We start from the raw sequence: 12393 nt of genomic DNA, 5'->3' as shown, positions 1-12393 counted from the left end.
GAGCGGTGGGTGGCAGAGAGAGTCTTTCACTGCCAGTTCACGTGGTTGGTGTCAAAAGCCCTGGCTGGCGGACAACTGTTTGGTGACCTCGGCTTGGGTCCTAATGGACACACGTCTACACCCCAATGGCCACGCATTTGGCACTAATGGCACCCTCAGCCGGCAGGCCCAGGATTGAATGTCCTGGAGCCTGCGCTCCCTTTTCACCCCTGCAAGGGGTCTCCCCAGAAGAGGCCTGACACACATGGATGAGGCTGGGAAACCTGCGCTGCCTGTTCTGTATAGAATTAGAGAACTGGAGTCCGTGGTGCCATCTGTGGAGTCATGTCCCTTTAAGCCATCCGGCTCCCTGTCTCTTCCCTGTTCTCTGCAGTTACAGGATAATTTATCAGGGCTTTAACTCTAGGCCACAGGAGCAAGAAGGGAAAGATTTGAGTGGGTGCAGCCAAACCAAGGGCCAACCACTGAAAACACCAAGGTGTTCCTGAGTGTTGCAAGAGGTCTTAGATTCTACCTGAAGAAACACATCCCCATCCCTGTCAACTGTCAGGGAGAAGGAGACTATGAGGCAACTGGAGTTTTGCATGGGGTTAGATGGAAAACCAGACAGTCCCCCAAGCAAAGCATATCACACAAAAAGCGACCCTACCAGAGCCAGCGAGACAAGAATCCTTTTGAAATGTCCTGATGTGTCAGAGCTCAGTGCATCCTCCAGAGATTTGTGATAGGCTGAGGAGAAAGGAACGCAAAAAAATGATCACCCAATAAATGTGCATCACACCCTGAAGGGTCGGCGCCTGCCTTCCACTTACGCATCTATTTTTGCTCAGGCAGCTGATTATGCATGCCACACTGGCCCCCTGGAAACGGTGCACGTGAGAACAGTACTTTGCACCTACGGACCGTGTAGCTACGTGTCCAGCTGCCGGATTTGCACACATAAAATGGATGCACAACAGCTCTTACAGGCACAGTTTTGGACACAGAAAAATGGGTGCTCGGCATTGGAGGCCCGCTGGATCCCACATGGTAAAGGACACGCCTTTTGTTCCATAACGAACGGGACAGACTGAAGAAGACTGGGCAGAGGAGAGTGCAATAGTAAGGCACGAGTTGTGTAACTGGGTCATGGCAAGGCTCCAGGATTGGCATGTCTGGCTAGTAACCATGGATGGAGCTGTCTGGTGAAGGGCAGTGGGCGTTGGCGAGGAAAGAGGAAGGGCTTTGAATGGGATCCTGTGATGCTCCTGTTTTCTAATGACAGACACGCTGGGAGAAGCAACCATGACGAGAACCTGGGCTCCTGTTTTCTGATGATGGACCTGCAGGAAATCCAGGGCTCGTGCCAAGCTTCCTGTACATTTCTATCGCTCCTGAATGGAGACATCTCCTTTGTGAGACGCTGGCCATGCCGAGAAGGCTCGATAGAGCTGTGTCAGGATCCCAAGCCTGGAACAGCAGCGGTACATAGACCGTTTACCTTGGCAGAGCTATGCTGGGGGAAACTTGGACAGCATCGGTCTGGAGTCCCTCACCTTCACTAGCGCTGCAACGTAGCCCTCTTCTCCCCAGGGCCATCGCCCCCATGCATTGCTCTAAGATCTCTCGTCCAGCTTCCTTACCCGCTCTGTATGCCTCGTTGATTGCCTGGATCTCCCGATTGTTTCGAGTGGCCAAGATTTCAATGAGAATGCTCTCATCCGTGCCAGCCCCCTGGAAGCACAAAGGGAACAGAACCGCACGGCCATACGTTAGCGACCCCAGGGGCACTGTGGGATGGGGAAATGCCTAACGGAGCAAAGTTGCTGGGGAAGTTAGTGTGAAAACTTTACTGTCTGGGCATCTCCACATCATCCTCCAGTCGCACAACACGGAATCTCTCTTTAATCACAGCGACGCTTTTGTTTCACAAGTCAAAAATCCGTAACTACACAGTAACATGCCCGGCTGCTGTACCGTCCTTCCCGTTTATTTACTCTGTATTTGCAGAGACTGGAGAAGTCACTCTGCGTTTCTGGGCCTCGAGCCCTGACTAATTCCCAGCACAGCAAACAGAAGCTGTTCTCCTGGGATTGCTCGCTTGGCTCCTTTCCCGCATAGTTACCGGGATTATCTCAGTGCGGTTGCGCACTCACTGATCCATGGGCTGCGTTTGTGGTGTGGGCCTTTGAAGAGCTCTCAGGATTCACGGAGGCAAGTGGCATCTAGAAAAATCCCTTTTGCCCTGACAATCCTGCAGGTACCCATTGGCTTTTTAAAGAGGAGTTCTGCTATTGTAAGCGCTAGGAGCTGCAGCAGGCCCCGAGCTCCTGGGAGGGTAGGAACCAAAGCGAAGTATTTCTCTATCGTTGAAATGTTTTCTTGTTGGGGTGGGGAAGTTTATGACACGTGGGATGCAGCTCAAGTCTTTGAGCTGCATCTGCCCCAGAGCTGTAGCTCTCTCTCTCTGCTGACAAAGTGTGTGGTCCCAGGTTGATCATGTTTTGCTTTTCCCTCCTATTGTAGCGCCTCTCCCAAGCGGGTGCTGGCATGGCCTAGTGGGTAGAGCACTGCATTAGCCCTCAGTAGACCTGCGTTCTGTTCCCAGCTCTGCTCCTGGCCTGTTCAATGACCTAGGGCAAGTCGCTTCACTGCCCTGTGACTCAGTTTCCCCACCTGTCAAATGAGGATAATGATATTGACCTCTTTTGTAAAGTGCTTTAAGATCGACTGATGACAAGAGCTAGGGGAGAGCCTGTCCCCTGCTGCTCTCTCTCTGGTAGTCTGTTGCAAGAGGAGAAGCAAACGGAAGCTGCCAACTGGGTGAAAGATGCCACCCTAAGGCACTGTCCTCGTGCACTGGGACATGCAGCGCCGGGTGCCTGGCTAGGGCACATCGGAAGCACCATGTCTGGCTCTCAGGCACTGCTGTGGAGAATTTTTCGACTAAACAATTTACCTCCATGGCTTTCTTCAGCTGCTTGGCATCAAACTGCGCCGGTGTCATCATCAGTCCAAGGATCAGCTTCGCCAGGCTTCCCGACAGCTCTGATTTCAGATCGGCCATCAGGTCCTGCAAACGGGATGGAAGTGATGCTGCTTAACTCTGGCTTCCTCCCTTCCTAGCCAGTCACAACTCAGGGCAGCTAACAACGGCGGGAGCCGTGGCTACTCCAAATCTTTAACACTCCCTGCTGGCCAGCTAGCGGAAAGGTGCAGAATGCAGGAATAAGCGAGGGGAGCAAGGAAGAAATCCCATGGGCAAATACCTAGGCTTCCCTGTGCCTCAGTTCCCCATCTGTAAAATGGAGCTAATACTGCTGCACCCTGTTGGCATGAAGAGAAAGTCCATTAATGAGTGTGACGTGCAGGTACTATGGAGACAGAGGGATTACAGAGACATGGAAATGGCACTAGACAGATATGGAAATGATACTTTTGGGCCCAAATTCTCAAGCGTCACCTCTAATTATGGATGCCTCAGTTATGGGATGCCCCGCAGGAGACCCCATTTCACAGGCAGGAGCCCAGCTCTTGGAACATCAGCCCCCGAGTTGTCTAAACTCATCCGAAAGTTGGGGCCATTTTGAAAACACGGCCCTTCTTGACAGGGTATTTGGGAGAGAAAATGGACAGAAAGGTTTCACTAAAGACCAGAGTCCTCCCTGCACGGAAAGGGATAGATTCTAAGATGCTGAACACTCTATGTGGGTCTTTTCCCCCTCACAGCTTCATCAGGCCTGGGGGAGCCAGAGGAGCCAGTCAAAGGGAAAGAGAAGGTGAAAATGAGCAGCCAGGCAGAAGGGAAAGAGCAGGAAGGACGGGAACGTGGCAGGAAGCGTCAGGGATGGAGCCAGTCTCATTACCCTGCCAAAGTGAGACTTGTAGGTTCTCAAGATCTCCTGTCTCTGGGTGTTGCTCCTCTGTGTGACGACATCGATGATGGCGCCTTCGTCGGTGCCTGCAATGATGCCAGAGATTATATGGACAGCAGAACCCAGCCCATACCAAGACCAGGGGCTTTGCCCAGGGGGATGGGCCTGGAGCACAGGTAGGCACAGACCGAGCCAGTCCAGGCTCTAGACAGTGCCACTCAAGAACAAAACCCAAGACCCTGAGAAGACCCTTCCACGGGGCCTGTGAGGTGGAAACCTGGATCTCTAGGTGATTGGGAGCCCCTCTCCCTAGACCCTTCTCAGTGGGGTTGTGAGGGGGTTGGGCAGAAGCCCCCAGGCAATTTCTAACAACAGGCCTGATATTTAGAGCCACTCTAGAGTGGCTGGGACACTCCAGCGCGGCACATCCAAGGCGGTGGGGTCACACCACCACCCCAACTCTGCGTCTGCCAGCCACGGAGGAGAGCCTGACTGAGCAAAGCTGGCAACGGCAACTTCCGTCGGCAAAACAAGCTGACACCAGAGGCAGAAGGTTCAAAAGCGTCTACGAATAGCGAGGGAACAAGACCCGTTTTCAGAAGTTACTGAGGTGCCTGAATCCCATTAGTCTGAGGGGGTCTTTTCCAGCTCTGGTAGTGACAGGTCTGTGATCCTCACCTACCCGGGGAAAGATGAGGCTCTAGCTAGCTGGTCGGGTGATATGACCCCTGCGTCCTCCTGGCCCCCAGCGTGTCACCCGGGGCAGCGTGTCCCAGAGCCCAGCGAGCTGACTCAGGCTGGCGGGGCTGGTTCTGCGGAGCTATCCATAGCAGTGTAGACGTTCGGGCTTGGGCTGGAAGCTGGACTGTGAGCCCCACGCTGGGTTTCAGACCCCCGGCTCCGAGAGTCTACACGGCTGTATCTAACCCCGCAGTGCAAGTCCTGGGAGCCGGAGTCGGCTGACCCGGGCTCGGAGACTCGCTGCGGTGGGTCTTTTTATGGATTTTTTGTTAACTGAGTAGACCAAACGTTTTTGGTGGCGCCCTCCCCTTACCTGGTCCATGACCCCCCAGAGCTGCGTCCGAAGCCGGGGCTGGGAGCCAGACCAAGGCCATGGCTGTGTGGGGGCAGAGTGAGTCTGTGTGGTGCTCCCTCCCCAACCCCCGGGGGTTGGCCTGGGCCCCCCCCTCCGGAAAGTCCGTCTGCTGAGGGACAACCTGTGATATGGGTAACGGGCCAAACTCTCTGAGTAAATCCTTCTTTGCAAGCGCCCCGCTCTGCAGCAGCTCCAATTCCAGCTGCCTGGTCCTAATGCAGACAGTTATTTCTTCTGCAGAATTGTGTTTCTAGATCTTTATTCAGAGGGGTTCGGTCCTGTGTGGGTTTTCTGCTCTAGAACCCACGGGCGAGTGGAATGTTTCCCAGAAGACAGAGGAGCCAGGGCCTCCCCACCTTCCACCAGTGCTGGTGCTTACTGTGTCCTACTTACCAAGTCCCTTCATTGCCTTCCTCAGCACCTTCGCATCAGCATCAGCATTGAAGTCTGCAGCCGGGCGCACGGTTCCTCTCAGCTACAGAAACGTTAAGAGGTTTAGATTAAATCCGGAAGCCCACTGGGCCGGGAGAGGGGAGAAACAGAGGCAGAAGGCGTGTTAACCAGCAAGCCAAAGGCAAAGCAGCTAGTGAGATTAGAAAGCAGTTGGGGGGGGGGGCTGTTTGTGGATGCCAAGCCAGCAAAGTGTCTAGATACTGGCCCCCAGGGAAGGAAATAGCCAAAAAAAGCCCCACAGAAGAGGTGCTGTTGCCTGTACAAATACCATCCTCATCTCATGCTGCATGACGGCCAGAGAGTTTCACCGCCTCACACACCAGGCAAAGGGAGAGAGCTGAGAACCGGGAGTCAGCAGCACGAAGGGGATGAAATCCTCATTCTACCCTCGGGCGTCCTGCAGCTCCCACCAACGGAGCTGTCCGTGCCCCACCACAGGCCGACTGGGCGGGGAAGGTCCTTGCCACCCGACCTAACCCTGCTCCTCATGTAATACTCAGCCAGGCCACGTTCCTCAGGGGCTCCTTTAAGAGCCTCTCTGCTGGGGACGGAGCCCCCTGGACAGACCCAGGATTTGGAAAAGGTTCCCAGCTGATCTGCTGCGCTGCCATTCCTCAGGGCACTGGACCCGGCCCTGGGCATCGCCCACGCCCAGCAGGATTTGCCCGGCCTGCATTTCAGCCTGAGCAGTGGGTGTTAGCAGAAACACGTGCTGCTGCCGTGCCGTCCGGCACCTCCGGGGTTAACTCAGGAGGCGCTCCCGCTGCCCCGTCACCCGAAATCAGAGCGGAAATCGAAGCCCCCCCCCCGTGTTAGCAGGCACAGTAAGAAGGTCTGAGGGACCAGGGCAGCAGGCAGACGGGAGGTGCCGGCGCGCAGCGGGGAGAAGCTGTGATTTCCAAGCTAGCAGGGAGCAGGGGGGGGTCTAACCTCAACTTTAGCCACTGCACTAAGTTCCCACATTCGATAGGCCACCTGCGCAGCTTCGGGGAAGAACTCCCCCGCGGCGCTGAAACGGGAGGGGATAGGACACAAGGCCGGTGAGCCACGGGGGGGAAATCTCGCCAACACAGGACAGCCCAGCTGGCAGCACCCCCCCCAATCCCCGCTGGATTCCACCCCAGATCAGCGGACGCTGCAGCGCATCTCCTGCTGCCCCTGGGGCAAACCAGCCGCCACTAAAACCCAGACGCCCCTCAGGACAAACCAGCCAGCATCACAACCCAATCCCCAGGGCCCCTGCCCCCATCGCCTGAATTTTAACGCTGCCAAGACAACGGAGGGGCTGCAGTGCATTGTCAGGATAAAGCGACTGGGCTGAGCCGAGCCGTGGGCACAGAGGGGGGGTTTCCCGCTAGCGTTTTCATTGCTCAGGGTGCCATTGGCCATCCAGCTGCTTCGCTGCGCTCTGGGACACCGGTAGGGGGCAAGAGATTGGCTCGACTGGTGGGCTGGGAACAGGGCAGGGGGTTTCTCTGCTCCTTGCCCCCCAGCACTGGGGGCACCAAGACAGAGCATTCTCCCCACTGTCGCTCACAGCGTAGGACCCGTTCTCTAGTATGTGTCCTGCACCGGTCACAATCCCCCATTCGCGTCCCCGCCTGCCCACAGAACGGGTCCCCTCGGGGGACCGCAGGGCTGAGAAGAAGGCTGGTTTCGCATTCGCAGTGCCTGCCGGTGCTGGGGCTTCCCTGGGTGTTGACAATGGTCCCGTCCCCTGCAAGGCGGGGGTTGGTTTGGGGTTTTTTGACGGCTGCGTTTGGGGCCGTTCCTACGGAACGAGGCTATTTCGCGCTGGGACGTCGCCAGCCAGCTGGGGGAGTGACTCATCTGCAGGGGTGGAGGGGGGTCTCCGGCCGCTGCAAGCTGAAGACGCAGGAGAATGCGACGCCCTTGGCCCCAGGGACTGGGCAGCTACAAACACTTGGCTCAGACGGGTCTGAGAGGGAACCTCTCGAGGCGACAATAAGAGAGGGTGTCAGGGAGATGGAGCAGGCCTGGGACAGGATGCTAGCCCCTCTGCTTGTGCTAGCCATGTGCACTATGGGGCCTGCTCCTGCTCCCACTTTACGCAATGGCAAACTCCCACTGACGTCCACTTGGGCACCAGACCAGCATCGGGGGCGTTTCCCTGGGCTGCAGTGGAAACCCTCCACCACGGTCCCAGACTCCAGTCAACCCACAGGAGCAGAGGGAAGCGGGCGTGCTTACTCATCATCTCCCCCACACAGCTTCAGCAGGGCCTTCTTGTACTCGCCAGACGTGTCGTCCTGGAAAGGAAGCAGCAGAGGGAGACGCTAGAACCACACGCATGTGCAGGGCAGACCTCTGTAGCCCATAGGGCTAGCCTGCCTTTATTATATTCCCTGCCTTGCCTTCATTACCCCAAGAGCTCTCCAATGTTCTCCTGGTGGTTTTCCAAGTCCACCTCCCCTTCGCCCCTCCCCGCACTGTCATAAGATGGGGAGAGGGTGGGATCCCCTAGCCCCATGTGTCTCCCGTACATTCAGGGAGATGGGCGCGAAGCGGGATGACTGGGTATTCTCCCAGCAGTGCCCTCTGTATACCTTAATCATGCTGTGCAGGGACTTCTCGTACTTGGTCCTGAACACTTCCCGGATATCCAGCATGTCGATCTCGCTGCGGGAGACCATGATGCGGATCAGGGTGTTGTCTTTTGTTCCCAGCCCCTGGAACGGACAGCCCCCCCCGGGCCAAGGATTAGCCTCAGAAGCATGCCAGAAAGTCACAGCTGGTTTGCAGACAATTCGCCGGCCGAGAAAGAGGTGAAACCTTGGACATAGGGTTCTCTCTGCACCAGTCACTCAGCTGGGCTCCCAGGACCTCAGTAGCCCAGCCAAATGCCAGCCAGTCAATGTATCCGTGGCCCATTGTCAGAATTTCTGCTCATTCACATTGCTAGTTCCCAAGCCGCTCGGAGGGTCATTCTCTTGGAGCCGTGCAATCTCCTTCCAGGGCTCAGTTTCAGAGGAGAGCTGTGAGCACAGATCCCTGGGAGATTATGCTAGACTGGGCTCGGATTTCACAGAATGGACCTGCCCAGCCCGCTTGCACCCTGAGGAATCCCCCTCTGCCCCAGGCTCTGCTGAACACTCTCTGGGGTTAGAACCCTGCCAGGCCTGGGCCTGGAAGAGAAGTCCCTGTGCGTCTCACGGACTAAAGGAAACTAGTGGGGTTTCCCTGAGGATGTCCTTTCGGCTCCCGCTCCGTATGGGTTGGACACAGCGTCTGTGGAGCCTGGGATCCTGAGAACGTACCGCACCACTCACCTTCATGGCCTTGTAGAGCCTTTCCGCGAAATACTCTGGGGTGCTCCTGATGCACTTCACTGCCGGAGACACAATGAAGGCAAAAAAACAAGGAGAGTCCAGTCAGACAGGGCACCCTGTCGGTCAGCAGAGCAGAGCGGCTTCCTTAACCCGTCAAACCACAGCACCCCAGCTCAGGGCACGGCCGACCCCCATCAAAGCCTCCAGGCTCCCGGTCTCTTCTCCCACACCTCCAACAACACATTAGATGCTGCTCCCCGACTTCCCACCCCAGCCTCAGTTGTTCTCCCTGGACTGTGTCTGTTCTCTGCCTGTCTCGGCACAATTCCAGAGTCTCCCTTTACGGTGTAGAACGACCCACCCCCAGGCCAGTGGTCACCGCGGAAGAGCCAGGAAGAGTTATTGTGTTGTGATGCCGGAGGTGTCACAGCTGTCGGTAATCTAGGTACAGGGAAATCAGTGTAGCATCACAGTTGCTGCTGGGATGTGATAGCTGGTAAAGGTCTTTTTAATGGCAGCTTCTGGGCTTTTGGGCCAAATCTTGGAGCTCTATTTTCTTGCTCCAGGTTACAGGTAACTCCAGCAGACATAAGATCATTGCAGCTCTTCCTTCTCTCTTAGCCTTTACAATAACAGGGTCTGGCTGGCCTGAATGAGGACTGCCGGATGTGGCCTTGTATTTACACACACAGAGCAGAGCTGGTTCCATGACACAGCTGGGATTTGCAGTCCGGCTGTCTGTGGGGGAGTCTCTCCAAGGTTCATGGCTCTCCAGCCATTCGCTGCACGGTCAGTGGAATGTTCCTGAATCTTGGACGTTACCCATTTTAGCACGAACGATCATCTGCCCAGAAGCGCCTTCAGAGACCGGACACCAGACTAGATGGTCCCTTGCCTCATGCAGTAGGGCAAGTCCTACATTTATCAAGGCCCGGCTTGACAAAGCCCTGGCTGGGATGATTTAGTTGGGGTTGGTCCTGCTTTGAGCGGGGGGAGGGAGGGGACTAGACGACCTCCTGAGGTCCCTTCCAACCCTCCTCTTCTATGATTCTACGATTCGTACACATGGGGGACCCACTGTGTTTTTCACAGGGATTAGCTTCACATTTCCAAATGTGGGTGCCTCAAACTGGGCAATTGGGGCCTCATCATAAGCCCACTGATATCACGGGGATTTCTGCCATGGACTTCAATGGGTTTTGGATTAGGCCCCATAATCCATGTTAAGGCACCTATACAAAAGTGGCCCATTTTTTAGAGGGGCTGAGCACCCACACCACCGGGTGATGTCCATGGGATCGTGGATTAATGTTTGGTCCTGCCATATGTGCAGGACACTGGACCAGATGACCTCGCGAGGTCCCTTCCGGTCCTATGAGTCTATGATTTTACAGGATAAGTGAGTGCTCAGGGCTTCCGATAATCAGGCCTCTTCTTCAGGTGCCTAAATATGGAGATGGGCCCTTAACTTTAAGTCCCCAGGTTTGACTCTTTTGGCTCCAGACCAGCCCAGCCCTCCATCAGACAGCACCAGCTTTACCGATTGCCAGCATCAGCTTCTCAAGGTCCCCAGACAGCTCATCTCGGATGCTCTCCTCGATAGGCTTCCCGGAAAGCTTCAGATACTCATCGAAGACTGCGGGGTGAAAGCGCAAGAGAAGCCCTGGTCACAAGCCACCCAGAGGTGGGAGAAATGGAGGCCAGTGTCTGTGTGGGAGAGCCTCAGAGATCAGGATTATTGCCTTTTACAGGTTTGGCTGGCCTTCATTGCCGTGAGGCCTGAGAAAGATCAAGACGAACGTTCAAGGTCTCTCAGCATTCAGGGCTCCCCCAGCAACAAACCATAAGATTTTGCCAGAGATGGACTGGGCACTGGGCTCTCTTCCCTCAAAATTCATGAGCTCATGCAAAATGGTTACTTCTCCTTCCCCAGCGTGGCCACCAGATGGTGACAGCCCAGACCGCCCTGAGTGTGACAGCCAACCCACACCGAATCTGCAAGAACCGGCCAGCGGCTCTCTGGGGAAGAAAAAACAACGAGAGTCCTGTAGCACTTTACAGACTAACCAATTTTATTTCTGCAGGCATAAGGACACTCTGTAGCTGACTTGAAAGTTGCCAGACTTCTACAAAAAAAAACTTCAAAAACAGACTGCAGCAAGAAACTGCAGAGCTGGAACTCATCTGCAAACTTGACACAATCAGACTGGGTCTGAATAGGGACTTGGAATGGTTCTCTCATTACAAGAAGTAATTGTCACTGTTCACACATTCTCACCTTCTAGTCAACAGTTGTGAATAGGCCTCATCTACTCTAACTGAATGGACTTTGCTAACACCTACCCTCCCCATTGTCGTTCCTTACCCTTGGATGTATATATATACCCCCCTGATCTGATTTCTAATTCTTGCATCTGATGAAGTGGGTTGCAGCCCATGAAAGCTTATGGCTGCAGAAATTAAGTTTGTTAGTCCTTAAAGTGCTATAGGACTCTTGTTGTTTTTGCTGTATACAGACTAACACGGCTACCCCTCTGGAACTTCTCTCTGGGGAAGGAAAGCTGTCTGGAGGGTCTCATGATCTCTGCAGACAGCAGCTTACCCAGCCGGAGATGCTGTTTGCTTCGGTTTCCCAGGATGTAGATGAACTGGGCCTCGTCTGTGCCCCATTTCAATTCCCCAGCTTCCAAAAGATCCTTGAAGAAAGGTGAAAACAGCAGCAAAAGCCTAGAGTCAGAGAATGGTAAAATCCTAGCCGCACAAACACACTCCACACCTGTCTGCGGTGCCAGCTCAAAACCCTAATGCCACTGCTTACAAAAGGCAAAACTCCTTCCCAGTCTCGCTCAGCTGCATGGAATATTTCAGGCTGGATCATTTGTTTAACTGACTTCATCTATCGTAACATTGTAAATTCAAAATCTGATGCTGTCTTGTCTTCCTTCCCCCATGCTATATCTCTATCTGAGTGTAAAAAACCAGCGACAAGCCTGCAAGATCACATGGCTGGAAGCAGAGGCTGCAGGGTGTGTGTGCATATATGTGTGTGTGTGTGTGTGCAGGCATGCCTGTGCATAAAACCAGTTACAAACCCTGCAAGCTCACAGGGCTGGAAGTAGCAGAGGGTTTGGTGGCTTGCTGGGTTAGCTAGTCTGGCCTTTGTGGCTGGAGACCTGGGTTTGACTCCTGTTTGGTCCCCAGCCATGTTTGTTTGCAACGCTTTCTACTTGGTTAAGAAGCACCCCCTGGATGGCTCTTGTCCATACGGCCTCTCAAAGGCTGTAAAAAGCGGCAGAAATCAGAGCTGAATTTGCCAGGAGGGGGTGTCTTTGGGCCCCTTCCTAGCTGCCCAGACACACAGTGGAGCAACTAAAAAAAACTACAAAACCTGGGTTTGAAACTGAAGCCCTGGGGGGCCAGATTCTCAGCTGGTGTAAATCAGTGTCACTCATGAAGCTATGCTGATGTGAACCAGCTGGGGATCTGGCCCAGTGCCGGGAAAAGCTCGTTCTTTGGCTCTGGGTCCCATCATTCTTCTTTCCAGTCACTGGCTCTGCGACTGCCAGAGACGTGAGCCGGCCTCCATTCAGTGACGCTTACCTTGGCATCCTGCTCCACCAGATCCTCGCTCACGACATCGTCCTCCTCCCGGGTGCCCTGCATCAGAGACCAGAAGCCGAGAGCCTCAGTCACAGACAGA

General features: G+C 54.8%; 1 protein-coding gene across 2 annotated transcripts in view; it reads right to left on the bottom strand.

The window, feature by feature from the left end:
- Positions 1-12393, bottom strand: part of ANXA6 (annexin A6) — a 35723-nt gene that overhangs the window by 8953 nt on the left and 14377 nt on the right. For both annotated transcript variants that reach the window (XM_067566422.1, XM_067566423.1), the window contains exons 8-19: positions 12294-12350; positions 11296-11389; positions 10234-10329; positions 8694-8752; positions 7971-8093; positions 7615-7673; positions 6334-6412; positions 5344-5425; positions 3846-3940; positions 2939-3052; positions 1623-1713; positions 650-729 (exon numbers count right to left, since the gene is read on the bottom strand). In XM_067566422.1, the coding sequence (XP_067422523.1) occupies positions 650-729; positions 1623-1713; positions 2939-3052; positions 3846-3940; positions 5344-5425; positions 6334-6412; positions 7615-7673; positions 7971-8093; positions 8694-8752; positions 10234-10329; positions 11296-11389; positions 12294-12350 (1029 nt within the window). The remainder of the gene's footprint in view (positions 1-649; positions 730-1622; positions 1714-2938; positions 3053-3845; positions 3941-5343; positions 5426-6333; positions 6413-7614; positions 7674-7970; positions 8094-8693; positions 8753-10233; positions 10330-11295; positions 11390-12293; positions 12351-12393) is intronic.

The sequence above is a fragment of the Emydura macquarii genome, unplaced genomic scaffold (assembly GCF_026122565.2).
Source record: "Emydura macquarii macquarii isolate MOO-44397 ecotype Brisbane River unplaced genomic scaffold, CSIRO-AGI_Emac_v2 contig_2768, whole genome shotgun sequence".
Taxonomy (NCBI): domain Eukaryota; kingdom Metazoa; phylum Chordata; order Testudines; family Chelidae; genus Emydura; species Emydura macquarii.
The sequence above is the reverse complement of the archived record's forward strand: the minus strand, read 5'-3'. Positions and strand labels throughout refer to the sequence as shown.